General features: G+C 37.7%; 1 protein-coding gene across 1 annotated transcript; it reads left to right on the forward strand.

Moving 5' to 3' along the window:
• Positions 1–605: 605 nt before the first annotated feature.
• LOC135212185 (ionotropic receptor 93a-like) lies at positions 606–12,547 on the forward strand. Its single transcript, XM_064245631.1, has 10 exons — positions 606–647; positions 4,667–4,786; positions 5,387–5,610; positions 6,226–6,375; positions 6,881–7,067; positions 8,600–8,836; positions 9,633–9,898; positions 10,455–10,592; positions 11,454–11,640; positions 12,209–12,547. The coding sequence occupies exons 1-10, from the start codon at positions 606–608 to the stop codon at positions 12,524–12,526; spliced, it is 1,869 nt and encodes a 622-aa protein (XP_064101701.1). The 3' UTR covers positions 12,527–12,547.
• Positions 12,548–13,270: the final 723 nt, after the last annotated feature.

Raw genomic sequence — 13,270 nt, forward strand, 5'->3', positions numbered from 1 at the left:
CCGATTCTAGAACAACCGCGAGAACAGGCACCTCCAACACATGCGCGAATGCCTCCGTGCTATAAAATTTCTCGAAGATGCATTTTCCTTTCCTTTATCTTTCTTTGCTATAAAGCAATTACCACGACACTGCCTGACTGACCAGCCGCTCTGTAACCCAACCTCTCTCGCCCAGCGACACTCGCCCAGTAATGCTCCCCCAGCCACTCTCGCCAAGCAACGCCCTTTCTCACCTAGCGACATTCAACCAGGGACGCTGACCCAGGGGCGTTCACCCAGCCACTCCTCGCATAGCGACATTTCACCCAGCCACTCTCGCCAGCGACGCCCTCTCTCGCCTAGCGACATTCACCCAGGGACGCGAGCCCCCACGGACGCTGACCCAGGGGGCGTTCACCCACCAGGCCACTCTCGCCAGCGACGTTCACCCAGCCACTCTCGCCCAGCGACGCCCTCTCTCGCCCGGCGACGTTCACCCAGGGACACTGCCCCACGGACGCTGACCCAGGGGCGTTCACCCAGCAACGTTCACCCAGCGATGTTCACCCACATGCAGCACCCAGGGTCGCCTGCCCAGTGACGTTCTCTCAGCGACATTGACCCACATGTGCTCACCCAGGGACGCCTACCCAGCGACGTTCTCGGAGGTAATGGCGGCGGTCAACAAGGAGATAGACATGACATGACAGGACAGCCGGTTCATTCATTTTTGCACACCCTGTTCCCTAAGTCGTACGTGATTGGTGGAAACCACAACGAAGGAACCAATCAAGGTTCAGCATTGTAGGAGTACCAACAACATTTCCTGATGAAAATAACAACAGACGTCAGTGTTGCCACGCGTGGGCAGATTCCCCTACGGTAGGTGAAATCTGGTGTCCGTAAGGGAAACCTACGGGGAAAATGACCTTTGTGTAGGAGGATATAGGGGAATTTCACCTATTTCCCTCGTCAATATGATTTTTCTTCTATATTCTTGAGTAAAACAAAATGAAATATTATTAGTATCGTTAAAAATTGACTCATTATGGGCCCCCATAAAGCAAGAATGATATTAGAGCAAAATTTTTTCTAACAGGACGCAATAGATGTGGATGTCACTTTAAGAATATGTGGGTTTGGATGCAGCGGATGTCACATGCAAGAGTATGTAGATGTGTGGGAGTGGATGCAATGGATGGGAATGATGCATACAAGAATATGTGGATAAAACTGCTTTCGAAATCAGACTATTCTACAAACTGGACGCGTCGTCGTGAACTGAGGACGAGAGGGAGGAAGAGACTTCATGCAGTGTTCATCGCTTACCATCAAAACGGGAGGGCCACAAAGAGGAAACCCTAACCCCACTGATATAGAACCATTGAGAAGATACTACATATTTTGTAAATCTATCAGTTTTTTGTTTTTTTTAACCATGTCGGTCCGGTTTCTGTTTGATGTTCCGAGTCCAGAGGTTCACTTCAAGCCTCTCGATGTTAACACCTTACCGTCACTATTTAGTTGCTGTTTTGTAAGTGCCAATACAGGCATAAGGCCGGCTTGAGTATAAAAATACTAGGAAGCATGCTTACTGTCAGACAAATTAAAAACTCTCTGTCATATTTGGATGAGAAACTCACTGGTCTGTAATATTTGCTCCAAGTGAAAAAAATTAACATATTTTAAAAAATTCAGTTTGATTAAGTCAACCACCACCAGTTGTCTATCTTGGCCTCTGATTCAGATAAAACCAAATCCTATTTCAGCTATTCAAACGTAGTACGTAGACCTTTTCCAGTGATAGCTGACCATACCTGATCACGGGTGAAATATTTCAATACTAACATAAAAAGCGCATCAGCTTTCGTCCTTAAAACCTCATCAGAAACTTTCTTGAATTTACACTGACACTAATTCTGTTAGAAGACGGATAAAATTACAATATAGCTTTTAAAATAGAATAGATAAATGAAGTACTCAGTTCAGTGATACAGAAACCAAGTTAAAAGAAATCAGAGAAAATCTGCATACTTAGATAATAACAGTACGAAGAGACATCTGACTGACGTCTTGGTAGAAATAACTAATCTTTAAGCGATAATAGTCCCGAAATTATAGGAGCCTTAGGATCAAACTAATCCAAGGCAGACTAGAGGAATCTCTCTCTCTCTCTCTCTCTCTCTCTCTCTCTCTCTCTCTCTCTCTCTCTCTGACGTGAATTCTTCAAGCCAATAGGCTTTTAGTTTTCAGGAATGACGTCAGTTTGCCTTTTGGCATATAATCCAATGTTCCAAAGGGAAGTAAGTAGTGACAGTCACAGTCTTCACACTCAACTCCGTAAGTTACAACGAATCACATTCTTACTGTTATATTCAAATTAGCAACTTGCGCGCAATGCGGCTTCAGGTAACTTTGTCTTCGAAAATTCAGCGGATGAATTTACAATCTTGAATTTTTGTTCTTTACTGATTGTGAACGGCAAATTTATCGGCTTAAAGGCAAATCAGTTTGAACGAGGAAACCGTATTTCGTGGAACTCTGTCTGAGAAACGTATTCTAAGTTTTTAAAAAAGTTTAAAAGCTTAAATTTAAGACCTGAAAAATACCACAGGTACCGAATGATATAAGCAGAAGTTTTACCGTATATTAAAACCAATGCCAAAATGGCCAAGCATATCACTGATATTAACTGCTCTCCACAAGATTTATGAGAATTACGAAATTTCATCAACGAATATGAAGTGGACATGGATTGTGTCTCTTCTTGAAATATAAAGATAAATATAACGTTGCATGACTGATAGCGTGAAAAAATGACTCTACTGAACTAATGTTATCTTTAGATTTCGAAAGAAATGAGGAATGTACGTTCAAAACAAATCTGCATAAAAAATAAACTCATTTAGTTCGACGTTGTCCGTTACAATGAACGTATTCATAGCCTTAAAAGCTATTTATATATCTATTGGGAATATTAGCCAACCACGAACGTTTATATCGATTTAAAGTTTAACAACTTTGTCAACACCATTTGGGCTCGTATAAAATTCCATTATAAATATAATAGTTGAGAAAATCATCTCAAATTAACTTCAGCTAATTTGATGTGCTTCTGACTTACTATGACGATGCTTGAAAAAATTGAGTTCAAGAACAATGGAAAAACTAACATTAGTGTTTCAATTCAAATTATATGAAAGGAAAATGTTTTTTATGATTCTATAGCAAGCAGTAAAATGTTTCTTCTAATAGTACTTATCTACAATTTTAATGTTGTTCGACAATAACAGAATTTTTCCTCAAAAATATAATAAATAAATTTTTAGAAATTAAGTTTGCGCTCTCTCTCTCTCTCTCCTCTCTCTCTCTCTCTCTCTCTCTCTCTCTCTCTCAGTTCAGAATTAGCTATCGGTACCTCAGACGTCTACTAATCGTTTGACATTTGATCTAGGTAGATCGCGAGAGATTACAGAGAAATAAGAACTAATTACTTTCGTAATTCGCCCTGAACTGTCCACTTAGAACGTCTGCGTCATGAAATGCCCTCGACCACACATACCTGTAATTCTTCAATCGTTCCCTCGAAACCTCTCTTAGCTAAAGAGAAAATTGGCGCTACATTATCCCTTCAATAGCACCTGTGCTCTTTTAGCTCTGAATATCAGGTGTTCTCCGGAAAAGATAATTCTCCGTTTTATCTTCATTGAGGAGTCACTACGCGACTTGCCTGCTACTTATGATATTAACTGCGATTCACGATTTTGCTGTCTTTCTGATGGACTAAATGACTGAATGGTTATGCAAATGACCGGTAGGTAATTTACGATAAATCAATTGTCTTATCGCCTTCCTCAGATGTAAATTAAATTTCCAACTGATTATTAGCTTTACATCTCTGATAAATTCGACAGTCATCTACCACCGGTGGTAAAGTAAACACTAAGTCGAGGTTATGACCACCAAGCATTCGAGGATTCTGGACGTTTCTTGTAATGCTTCTTAAAAAAAAATTTTATCCAGCTCGTCTTTCTAAGCAAAAAGCCCAAAAACAAATTATATTGTTTTTTGGAGGTTTTCTATTTAATGACGAAAGGAAATTTATAACCATTCATTTGCTTATATTTTTTTCTGCAGAAGAGCTTGTGTATATCCCTCAACATAGATGATGGATGCCTTAAGGTCCCTCATTCTGGTGATATTGGTTTCGTCCTTAGAGGTTGACACAGCGCTGGGATTAAAAGGTGACTGTACTGATCCATGGAGTAACCCTACAATAGAAATGAAAAAAGATATATATGTGTGTGCGCGGGTGCGCGCGTGCGTAATTAAATAAATACTTTTCTTCCAGGTGTTCCCTCTACAGCGGCGTCGCCTGCAGGTTTCGGAAAAGCGATAAAGGACGTCCTGGCAATTGACAAACGGCCAAACTGCAGCGTAGTCGTCATTAGCAGTGACTCCCACTATTCCTTTCTCGATGTTGTACTCAAGGTAAAACAGGTGTATATATAATATATATATTATATATATATATATATATATATATATATATATTATATATATATATATATATATTACGCTACACGCACACATTTAAATAGACAGATATATAGTCATGTATTTCCGTATACGATCATATCAATAAACGCACTAATTGCCATAAACGACTATCTTTCTTCTAATGCAGGATATCGGCAAGACTGGTCGTCTTTTTGGCGTATTCAGACTGAGCAGCGGCAACTACGCAGACTATAATGAGAGCGATGTTCAGCTACAAATGGATGGCGTGGTATCCAAAGCTCGCTCCGTGAGTTTGATGACAAAATCTTTTTTGTTTTCCTGATCAGAAGCTTTTGTTTTATTATTATTATTATTATTATTATTATTATTATTATTATTATTATTATTTTCAATAAATCCCAGAGGTCATAGGTACAGTCTATATGGAAATATATGAGGTAAATCCCACTCACCTAGTGGTTTTTGGCGGCAGTAAGGCGTTGGTTCACCACTGGTGGCGTTTGGTACTATGTTCCAGCTCTCTATAAATTCATTTTCTAATATGCAAAAGTCGTATTTAGTATAAATTGGACACGCGTAACTTCTAGAAAGGAATGTAAAATTTCTACATTTTTGTTTTATTGTGTTACATCAATATAATAAAAAACGCTAATGAGTTCAGGACTGAAAGTCTTACTTTGACTTTGAGGACGCAAATCTTCGAAAATACAGAAAGTTTGCTTTTCCACTTATAAAGTAACCTTCAAAATCAACCTTCTGCAATTGTTACTGATAGACCACGTGCACTCCTGATCTTCCATTCAAAGGTGGAGACGCATTATATATCAGGAAAACAGTGATATTTTAAAACCAAAATCACCCTTTCTCTCCCCCTGGACCTTCACAGTTGCGTCTACGATCGAAATGCCTTCTCGTCGTGTATCTGGATGACGACGAGCATTTCCTCGAAGTGTTTGCCGAAGGATCCCTTCGAGGGCGACTGTTGGTTTGGGCCTCCAGACTGCTAGTTATAACTCGACTCTCCTTCCTGAGGCTGAGGTCCCTGTTGGCTAATTACTGGACGTTCTCCATGATGAATGCCGTCATGATGAATCTAGAGGGAAATTCGACGTCCTTCAAGTAGGATCAATGAATTTATTCTCCTAAACAACATAAAGAAAATAATATTATTTTAGCCATATATGTGCCTCAATTTTTCCATAACAAATGATCTTATCTTGAAATATAAGCAATATCTTAGCCGAATATGTGCCTCAGCTTTTCAATAATAAATCATTTTGTTTTGAAATGTAAACCATGATATCTTAGCTTCATATGTGCCTCAATGTTCTCCAATTCAAGTTACATATTTATCCTAAAACAATACATAAACAATAATATCTTAGCAGTACCTGTGCCACAATATTTCCAAATTAAGATACATATTTTATCCTAAAAATATATTAACAATAATATCTTAGCAGTACCTGTGCCACAATATTTCCAATTTAAGTTACATATTTTATCCTAAAAAATATTACCAATAATATCTTAGCAGTACCTGTGCCACAATATTTCTAAGTTAAGTTACATATTTTAACCTAAATATATATATATAAACAATAATATCTTAGCAGAGCCTGTGCCTCAACATTTCCAGGATTGTTTTGGCGTTAGTACAAGTGATACTTTTTATTTCTCGATTTTAATGACGAAACGCAAAACGTTCCTCTGTTTCACACCGAGGTCTGTCCTTATCCATTTCAGGGGCAGTTTCTACACCAACCTTCCGTACAGCTCGAGTGGCAGCCAAATCGTTCAAGTGGCCACTTGGTCACAGGAGAATGGACTGAGTTTCAGGAGGAAAAATAACCTTTTCGCCGAGAAGTTTTCCAAGTAAGTTGTGAGGGAAATAACGTGGTTGAAACTCGATTAAAAAATAAAATAAGAACACTTTCACATTTCTTGAATATTTTCTCACTTGTAATCGCGTGGTGGCAACGAGTGTTATTTATGAATCGTGTATTTACTGAGTTTACGTGTTTTATGATGATATCTTGAATTAGCATACAACATTTATTTAAATATATATATATTATATACATACATATATATAGATAGAATATAATAGAGAGAGAGAATACATACACATAGATTACATAATAGAATATATATATATATATATATATATATATATACTATGTATGTATTGTGTGTGTGTGCGTGTGTATGTGTGTGTTTATGCTGAGACTTACTCTGGCAAGAATTAACCAAATTAACGCATCTAAAGACACCACAGATTTCCAAATATATATATATATATATATATATATATATATATATATATATATATATATATATATATGTATATATATACACGTGATTTTTTTATATTTTTTAGCTTTTTCGGAGCAACGGTGAACGTAACGGCCCTTCCGTACGCCCCCCACTGGCTCGAGACTTTAGTAGAAGGTCCAGACGGTTCAACGACCAAGATCTACGGAGGGACAGATTACCAGCTTCTGTCAACTATCGCGAAGGCTCTCAATTTCACCATTAGTGTTCTACATACATCCAGTTGGGACGAGGTTAGTGAAACGCAAACTGATTTTATATTCATTTAATACTTTATTGAGTATTATTGTATTTTATTTTAATATGTAATTTTATTTGGTATTAACGAATGTGAAGACTATAGCAAACAGATCGTCTAGAAGTCCTAGATGATAATTGACTGGGTTAGCTTAGAATTCAGTGAATAAAAGAAATATGATTTGGTCTGATATGGCAGTAAAAAATCTGTTCATTTGTACATCATAAGTATTATCATTACACTTCATAACGGGTTAAACCTTTCCTTATAGTTCCTTGATGCATATTTCTTGCTAATATTAGCTTTTTAATGACGTTAAAATATATGCTGTACTTTACGTTTCAATTGTTAATTTTCCGTTCTTGAATTAGGAAGAGCACTATACAAGAAAACACTACATTCGAGACCACTCGTAAACACAGAAAATCTGACATTCTTAATTTGTTAAAGGCAATGGCTACAAAAGCACCAAGGTTAATATCTTGTAAAATAAAATTCCTTTGAAAAGATTAATGAGACAAGAAAAATGCCGGTTTATTTTTAAGTCTCAGAAGACACTCAACTGAACAATAATTCAGAGCGCAGGACAGTCGCTGAATAATTATGTGGGTATTTAATTTTCTGCTGAAATAGCAATGAATTCTTTTATTTTGATCCGTCTTAAATAATCTTTGTTAAGCCTATTCTCTCAGGAGTATGAAAAACCGTATCTGAGGATGGATTGAAAGATGCATTGTTTATTAAAAAAAATTGAAAACTCTCCGGTATTCTATCGCCACATTTCATTTATAACGCCTGTGAATTACGTACTGTTTAAATAGTACGCAAGATCAGATAGAATACGGCATATTGATGAAGTTAAGACAAATATTGTCTGCTGTCCGTTGGCCCGTAACTGGGTAATTAATTCCATCAAATATTATTCATTCTGGTTCGAAAAAATATTTAGTTTTTTCACTTACCAGCGCAATAATGTATTATATATATGTGCGTGCGTGGGAGTTTGCAATCTTTTAATTTATACGCTCCTGCTATCGTTATTGCACTAATTGCCAATTAGTTATAGCTTACATTAAACACTTACAGATCTTATGCTCTTTTACTAATACATACATACTACTTCATGTCACTTATTTCACAAGATGCACAGTAACACTTAGAAAGTATTTATACGGTCACCGACGGTACTTTTCTGGAATGTGATCACGTAGATACTAAGGAAACCTCTACACTCTGGGGAAGTTACCAGATACTTCCATGAAAATAATTACCATCTCCATGTTACCACCCATACAAAACTTCTGAGTGGCGCGAAAATTCGAATATATAACCAAGTCGTGGTCTTTCAAAATCAACACCCGTAAAGCTCATTAACATTATATAATAAATATGTACATATCATAAAATCATTTACCAGAAGGGATCCACCAACAAAACTTCATCCCTTCTCAAGTTATATTGTTGCCTTCCAGCTCGTTTCAGAGAGAGCTCATTGACATTTTTCTAAACGTATCAAAACAACTTCAGGTGGCGACCCGCGTCGAAGAGAGGGTCTCCTTCATGGCCACGGTGTTCCACAACGTGCTACCACAGAGGCTCGAACGATACGACTACTCGTACACGTACGAATACGGTTCCCTGGACTTCTGCGTTGCCAAACCTGGCCTGAAACCTCAGTGGCAGGCTCTTTATTACCCTTTCACGGACGAAGTCTGGTTGGCGATTTTAGCTGCTCTCGTGCTAGTGCCTGTTGTTCTTCGTCTGGTATGTCTTTATTTCACGTTTTCTTTCTTAAACTCTTCTGAACTTAAGAAGTTCTTCTGAATTTAAGAAACTTGAAGTATCGCGATTCTGAAGGCTGTTATGAGCTCTCTAAAAGCTCAGTAAGAAATCAGTTATTACAAGAAATTAACAACTGTTTTGTAGGCAGTGATTCCAGGATTTACTATACTATGTATATGATGGTTAAAAATCCATTCTTATTCTCATTCTGAGATAATGCTAATAGCAAGGTGGCTAAGTACATTAAACACACACACACACACACATATATATATATATATATATATATATATATATATATATATATATATATATATATATATGTGTGTGTGTGTGTGTGTATGTATAAACAAATAGTGGTTCATTTGTGTTGTTTCAGTGTAATAGCGGGTAGGCTCAATGTTTCCAATAATACTCAATCGGTTTTTTTTTTCTTTTTTTCGTGAGATTATATCGTTTCAGTGTCTTATCCACAGTTTTTCCTTTCAGGATACTAAATGTGGAAGAAACGTGGTTGCTACATTCCGTGTTTTTGGCCTTTACTATTAGTATAGTTATGATAGCTAGTTGTATAATATCTCGTAATATCTCTCTACAGTTTCTCTTCAGTGATTACTAACCAACAGTGTCAAATATCTTAGATTTTAAGTTGATAAGCAGAGGTGATATTAATTAAGTCTTTGATGGCTTGTTCTAAGAATGGAAATATACTTTAAGCAATATCTCCCTGTAAAGCAGAAGTCAATTAACACTGGATACACCATTTTCTTTACCCCAGATAAATACACCAACTTTCCCAGGCGAGTCAGGCATGGCGCTTTCGGTCCACTCTGCCCTGGAAAACGTCTTCGGATCTCTCCTCGGTCAGCCACTCCTGAAGGACCTGCCTGAAGGGAGTTCCTTCCGTGCTGTCCTCGGAGCCTGGCTGGTATTCGCCTTCATTTTGGGCTCAGCCTACAGGGGTAACTTGACAGCCTTCCTTACAATTCCCAAGTATCCCCCTCGAGTGGAAACTGTGGAGCAACTGGTGGAAACTTTCGACAGGTATGATTGGCTTTGATGAGCACTCTCACGCAGGATGTTTGGCAGAGAAATGTCAATTGTTACCTTGACCTTCGCTGAGTTTTATTGTTCACATACTTTCTGTCTCAAAATGTACTTCACCAACAAGACTTTTGTTATGTTTCTCTACAGAATCATTCCTGTTTTTGGTCCACCACTTAAATTTCTGGTATCATGATATTAGGCTGAGTGTCCATTATACAGTGTTTTCTGAAAATCCTATGGAGCTCCAGAACATCCCTAGGAGTTTGAGAAGTCGTGTATGATGAACAATCAACATAACAAACCCCAAAATCGAAAATTTCGTTAGACGTAATGGTTCTGTAGAGAAACACAATAAATATCTTGATATTGATATTGCAGGAGATTTTGAGACAAAATGAGTAAACGATGAAAAGCACGCCGAAGAAAAACAAAAGTTGTGGAGGCTTAAAACGAGAGAAAACCAATAGAACGTATATCCTCCAGATGCATCCAAAAGTATTGTTTACTTGTTATAGATCAAAAGGATCTCAGTTGATTCAGTGCTTCTTTTCAGAATAACAATGCCACCTTTTGGGAACGAATTCATCCAGTTCTTCAAACAATCCGATAACAAACTGTACAAGACCATGGCCGAACATATGTCCATTGTTCCCTCTGTCATGGATGGTCTCAGGGAAGCTATCAAAGAAAAGTAAGTAATGAATTTAGGAAACATCACTTTACGATTATCCAGAAGCTCTTACCGTATTATTTGAACAGTTCCCAGAAGCACTTAACAAAGTGAAAACACTGTACCAGCATATTTAGATGAGACCTTTGCAACATTAAAGAAAGAAAAGGTAAATTCTAAAGTATTAGGACCTTGCATATTTAAAACATTGGCCTAACAAGTTTTTCTTTCACTAACACAAACCAAGAGACGCAGGTTGATTCTGCATTGCATAAAGAGTTTTTGCAGTGGGATATTGACAAATTTAGCCCGCACATAATGAGGAAGCTGGCTATGGAACTAGCATGATTACATGCACAATGAAGCATATGCAATCAAAAATTCACATCGGTAATGACCATTGTGCAATAATGAAAAGTTCGACTATCATGAGGCTAATTGTAATCTGTTTCTTTGACACAACATAAACAGATTTCTTACGCTTCCAGCAGTGCACTTCATTTTTCCCTGCACCTTCTTTCATGTGATTATTCAAACACTATAGCTGATTCACATCAACCGGGCATTTGATGTCTAGGCCAGTCCCTTACGACGCTCCTGATTGGCTGTTGATAAGCCAATCACAGGGGTGGAAACTCTCAGTCTCGAGAGAGAGTTCACATGGGTAGGATCTATGTTCCACTTCTCCTGAGGGATACGTCTTTCAGGAGAGGTGGAACATACATCCAACCTATGTGAACTCTCTCGAGAGAGACTGAGAGTTTCCAGCCCTGTGATTGGCTTATCGACAGCCAGTCAGGAGCGTCGTAAGGACTGGCCTATAGATATCAAATGCACGGTTGATGTGAATCTACTATAGAAACCTCCCTCCTGACGACGCAGAGAAGCCCACGTCGCGGGAAGAAGGTTCATGGAGCAGACTATAGCCAAGCACTTCAGCAATCCAGATGGTTCCACCAAGCTCTACATAGGACGGGAAAGTATCCTGCCAGGGATCTCTGCCTGGCCCTTACCTCATGACGCCCCGTACAGACCACAGATCGATCGGGTCATGATGTCCGTTATTGAGGTAATTTGAGCATGAGAGAGAGAGAGAGAGAATGCTTTTATCTGTTGGAACAATATGGTTACCCTCCCAATTATGCTTATGTAATTGATAGCTTACATCATAAATCTAATTCTGTCACACACACACGCATGCACACACACACACACACACACACACACACACACACACACACACACACACACACACACACATATATATAGTATATATATATATAATATATATCTATATATATATATATATATAATATACTGTGACAAATAAATTCTTCTGTTAAAACAGGATACGTCTCGAGTATAAAAGGCTCATTAAAACACTGGTTTAAAATACAGGACTATATTTCGGCAGACTTACTTCCACCCTTACCAAGCTTTTAATTAATGGGCCTTATATATATATACATATATAATATATACATATTATATACTCATACATACTCATACAAACTACACGTCAATATACACTAAAACGAAAGGATACTGGAAAATACATGCAAACAATGTATCCACACAAATTATACCTATCCAGCTTACCCACTGACCAATCCACCTGTCCCTCGTACCCAATAAAGGCAGGCCTCTACGAGCACTGGAGCAGAACCATCCTGAGACTGGCGCAGGGCGAGAGCAGGAAACGAGCCCGCGAGTACAGAGAGCAACAACAGAAGGAGAAGAGGAAGAACTCCGTCTCGGACAGCGAGAACGAAATGGACGACCCCAGTGAAGACGACAAGCAGGCCTCTAGGCCTAGCCAGGCGCTGACGGTGGTCCACATGCAAGGTCCTCTAATGCTACTGCTCTTGGGACTCGTGGCCGGAGGAATTTGCTTTTGCTTGGAGGTCATTACTCGTTATTTCGTTTCCATGGGCTACCTTTCCTTCAAAGACTGATTTTTCATGCGTGTGGTTCACTTTTTTATTATTATTTTTCCCCCCATAAAAATTTCCTTAAAACGAGCATCATTTCCTTATATGAATTGTGAGTGATATCTGTTCTTTTAAATAAAAAAAATATGTCTTGCTGATCCAATCTTCAGTCATATAAAACTGCGTGACAACAATTGAATATCTTTAAACGAAAACATAAAAATCCTTGGCAAGCTAATTAATATTCCTAATAGTTAAAAATGAAGGCTATTGCCTACGTACAAGTGAATAATGAAACTGACAATATATAATTATATATATCTTCATCCATATATGACTGTTTGTTAAACCTGAAATTTAGAGTTTTTATTTTTTCCTACTATTATTTTTATACGTATAAATGATTTGGAATAATTTTGAGAACTGCTGAAGTCAACCCTTTAATCTCAAGGCCAGTTGAAAAAGAAAACGAACTATAATTAATATAGAAAACGAAAAGTTTAGTTATTTTATGATAGACTATTTTAATTGTAATTATTTCACTGAGCCTCGAAAATAATAAGCATTTGTGCTCGTATACGAAGATTAGCGTATAAAACAGCCCGGATAAACTTAATCAAAACCTAACAGAACCTTAAAAATCGAAAATTACATACCTGTTCAAGATGTTCATAGTGAATTTTACTTATTATCAGAAAACACTTCTGCCATCTTTTTTATATCCTGCGTATTTGAGGATTTGTTTGTGAATAATTTCCAGTTTCAAAA

The sequence above is a fragment of the Macrobrachium nipponense genome, chromosome 40 (assembly GCF_015104395.2).
Source record: "Macrobrachium nipponense isolate FS-2020 chromosome 40, ASM1510439v2, whole genome shotgun sequence".
Classification (NCBI taxonomy): domain Eukaryota; kingdom Metazoa; phylum Arthropoda; class Malacostraca; order Decapoda; family Palaemonidae; genus Macrobrachium; species Macrobrachium nipponense.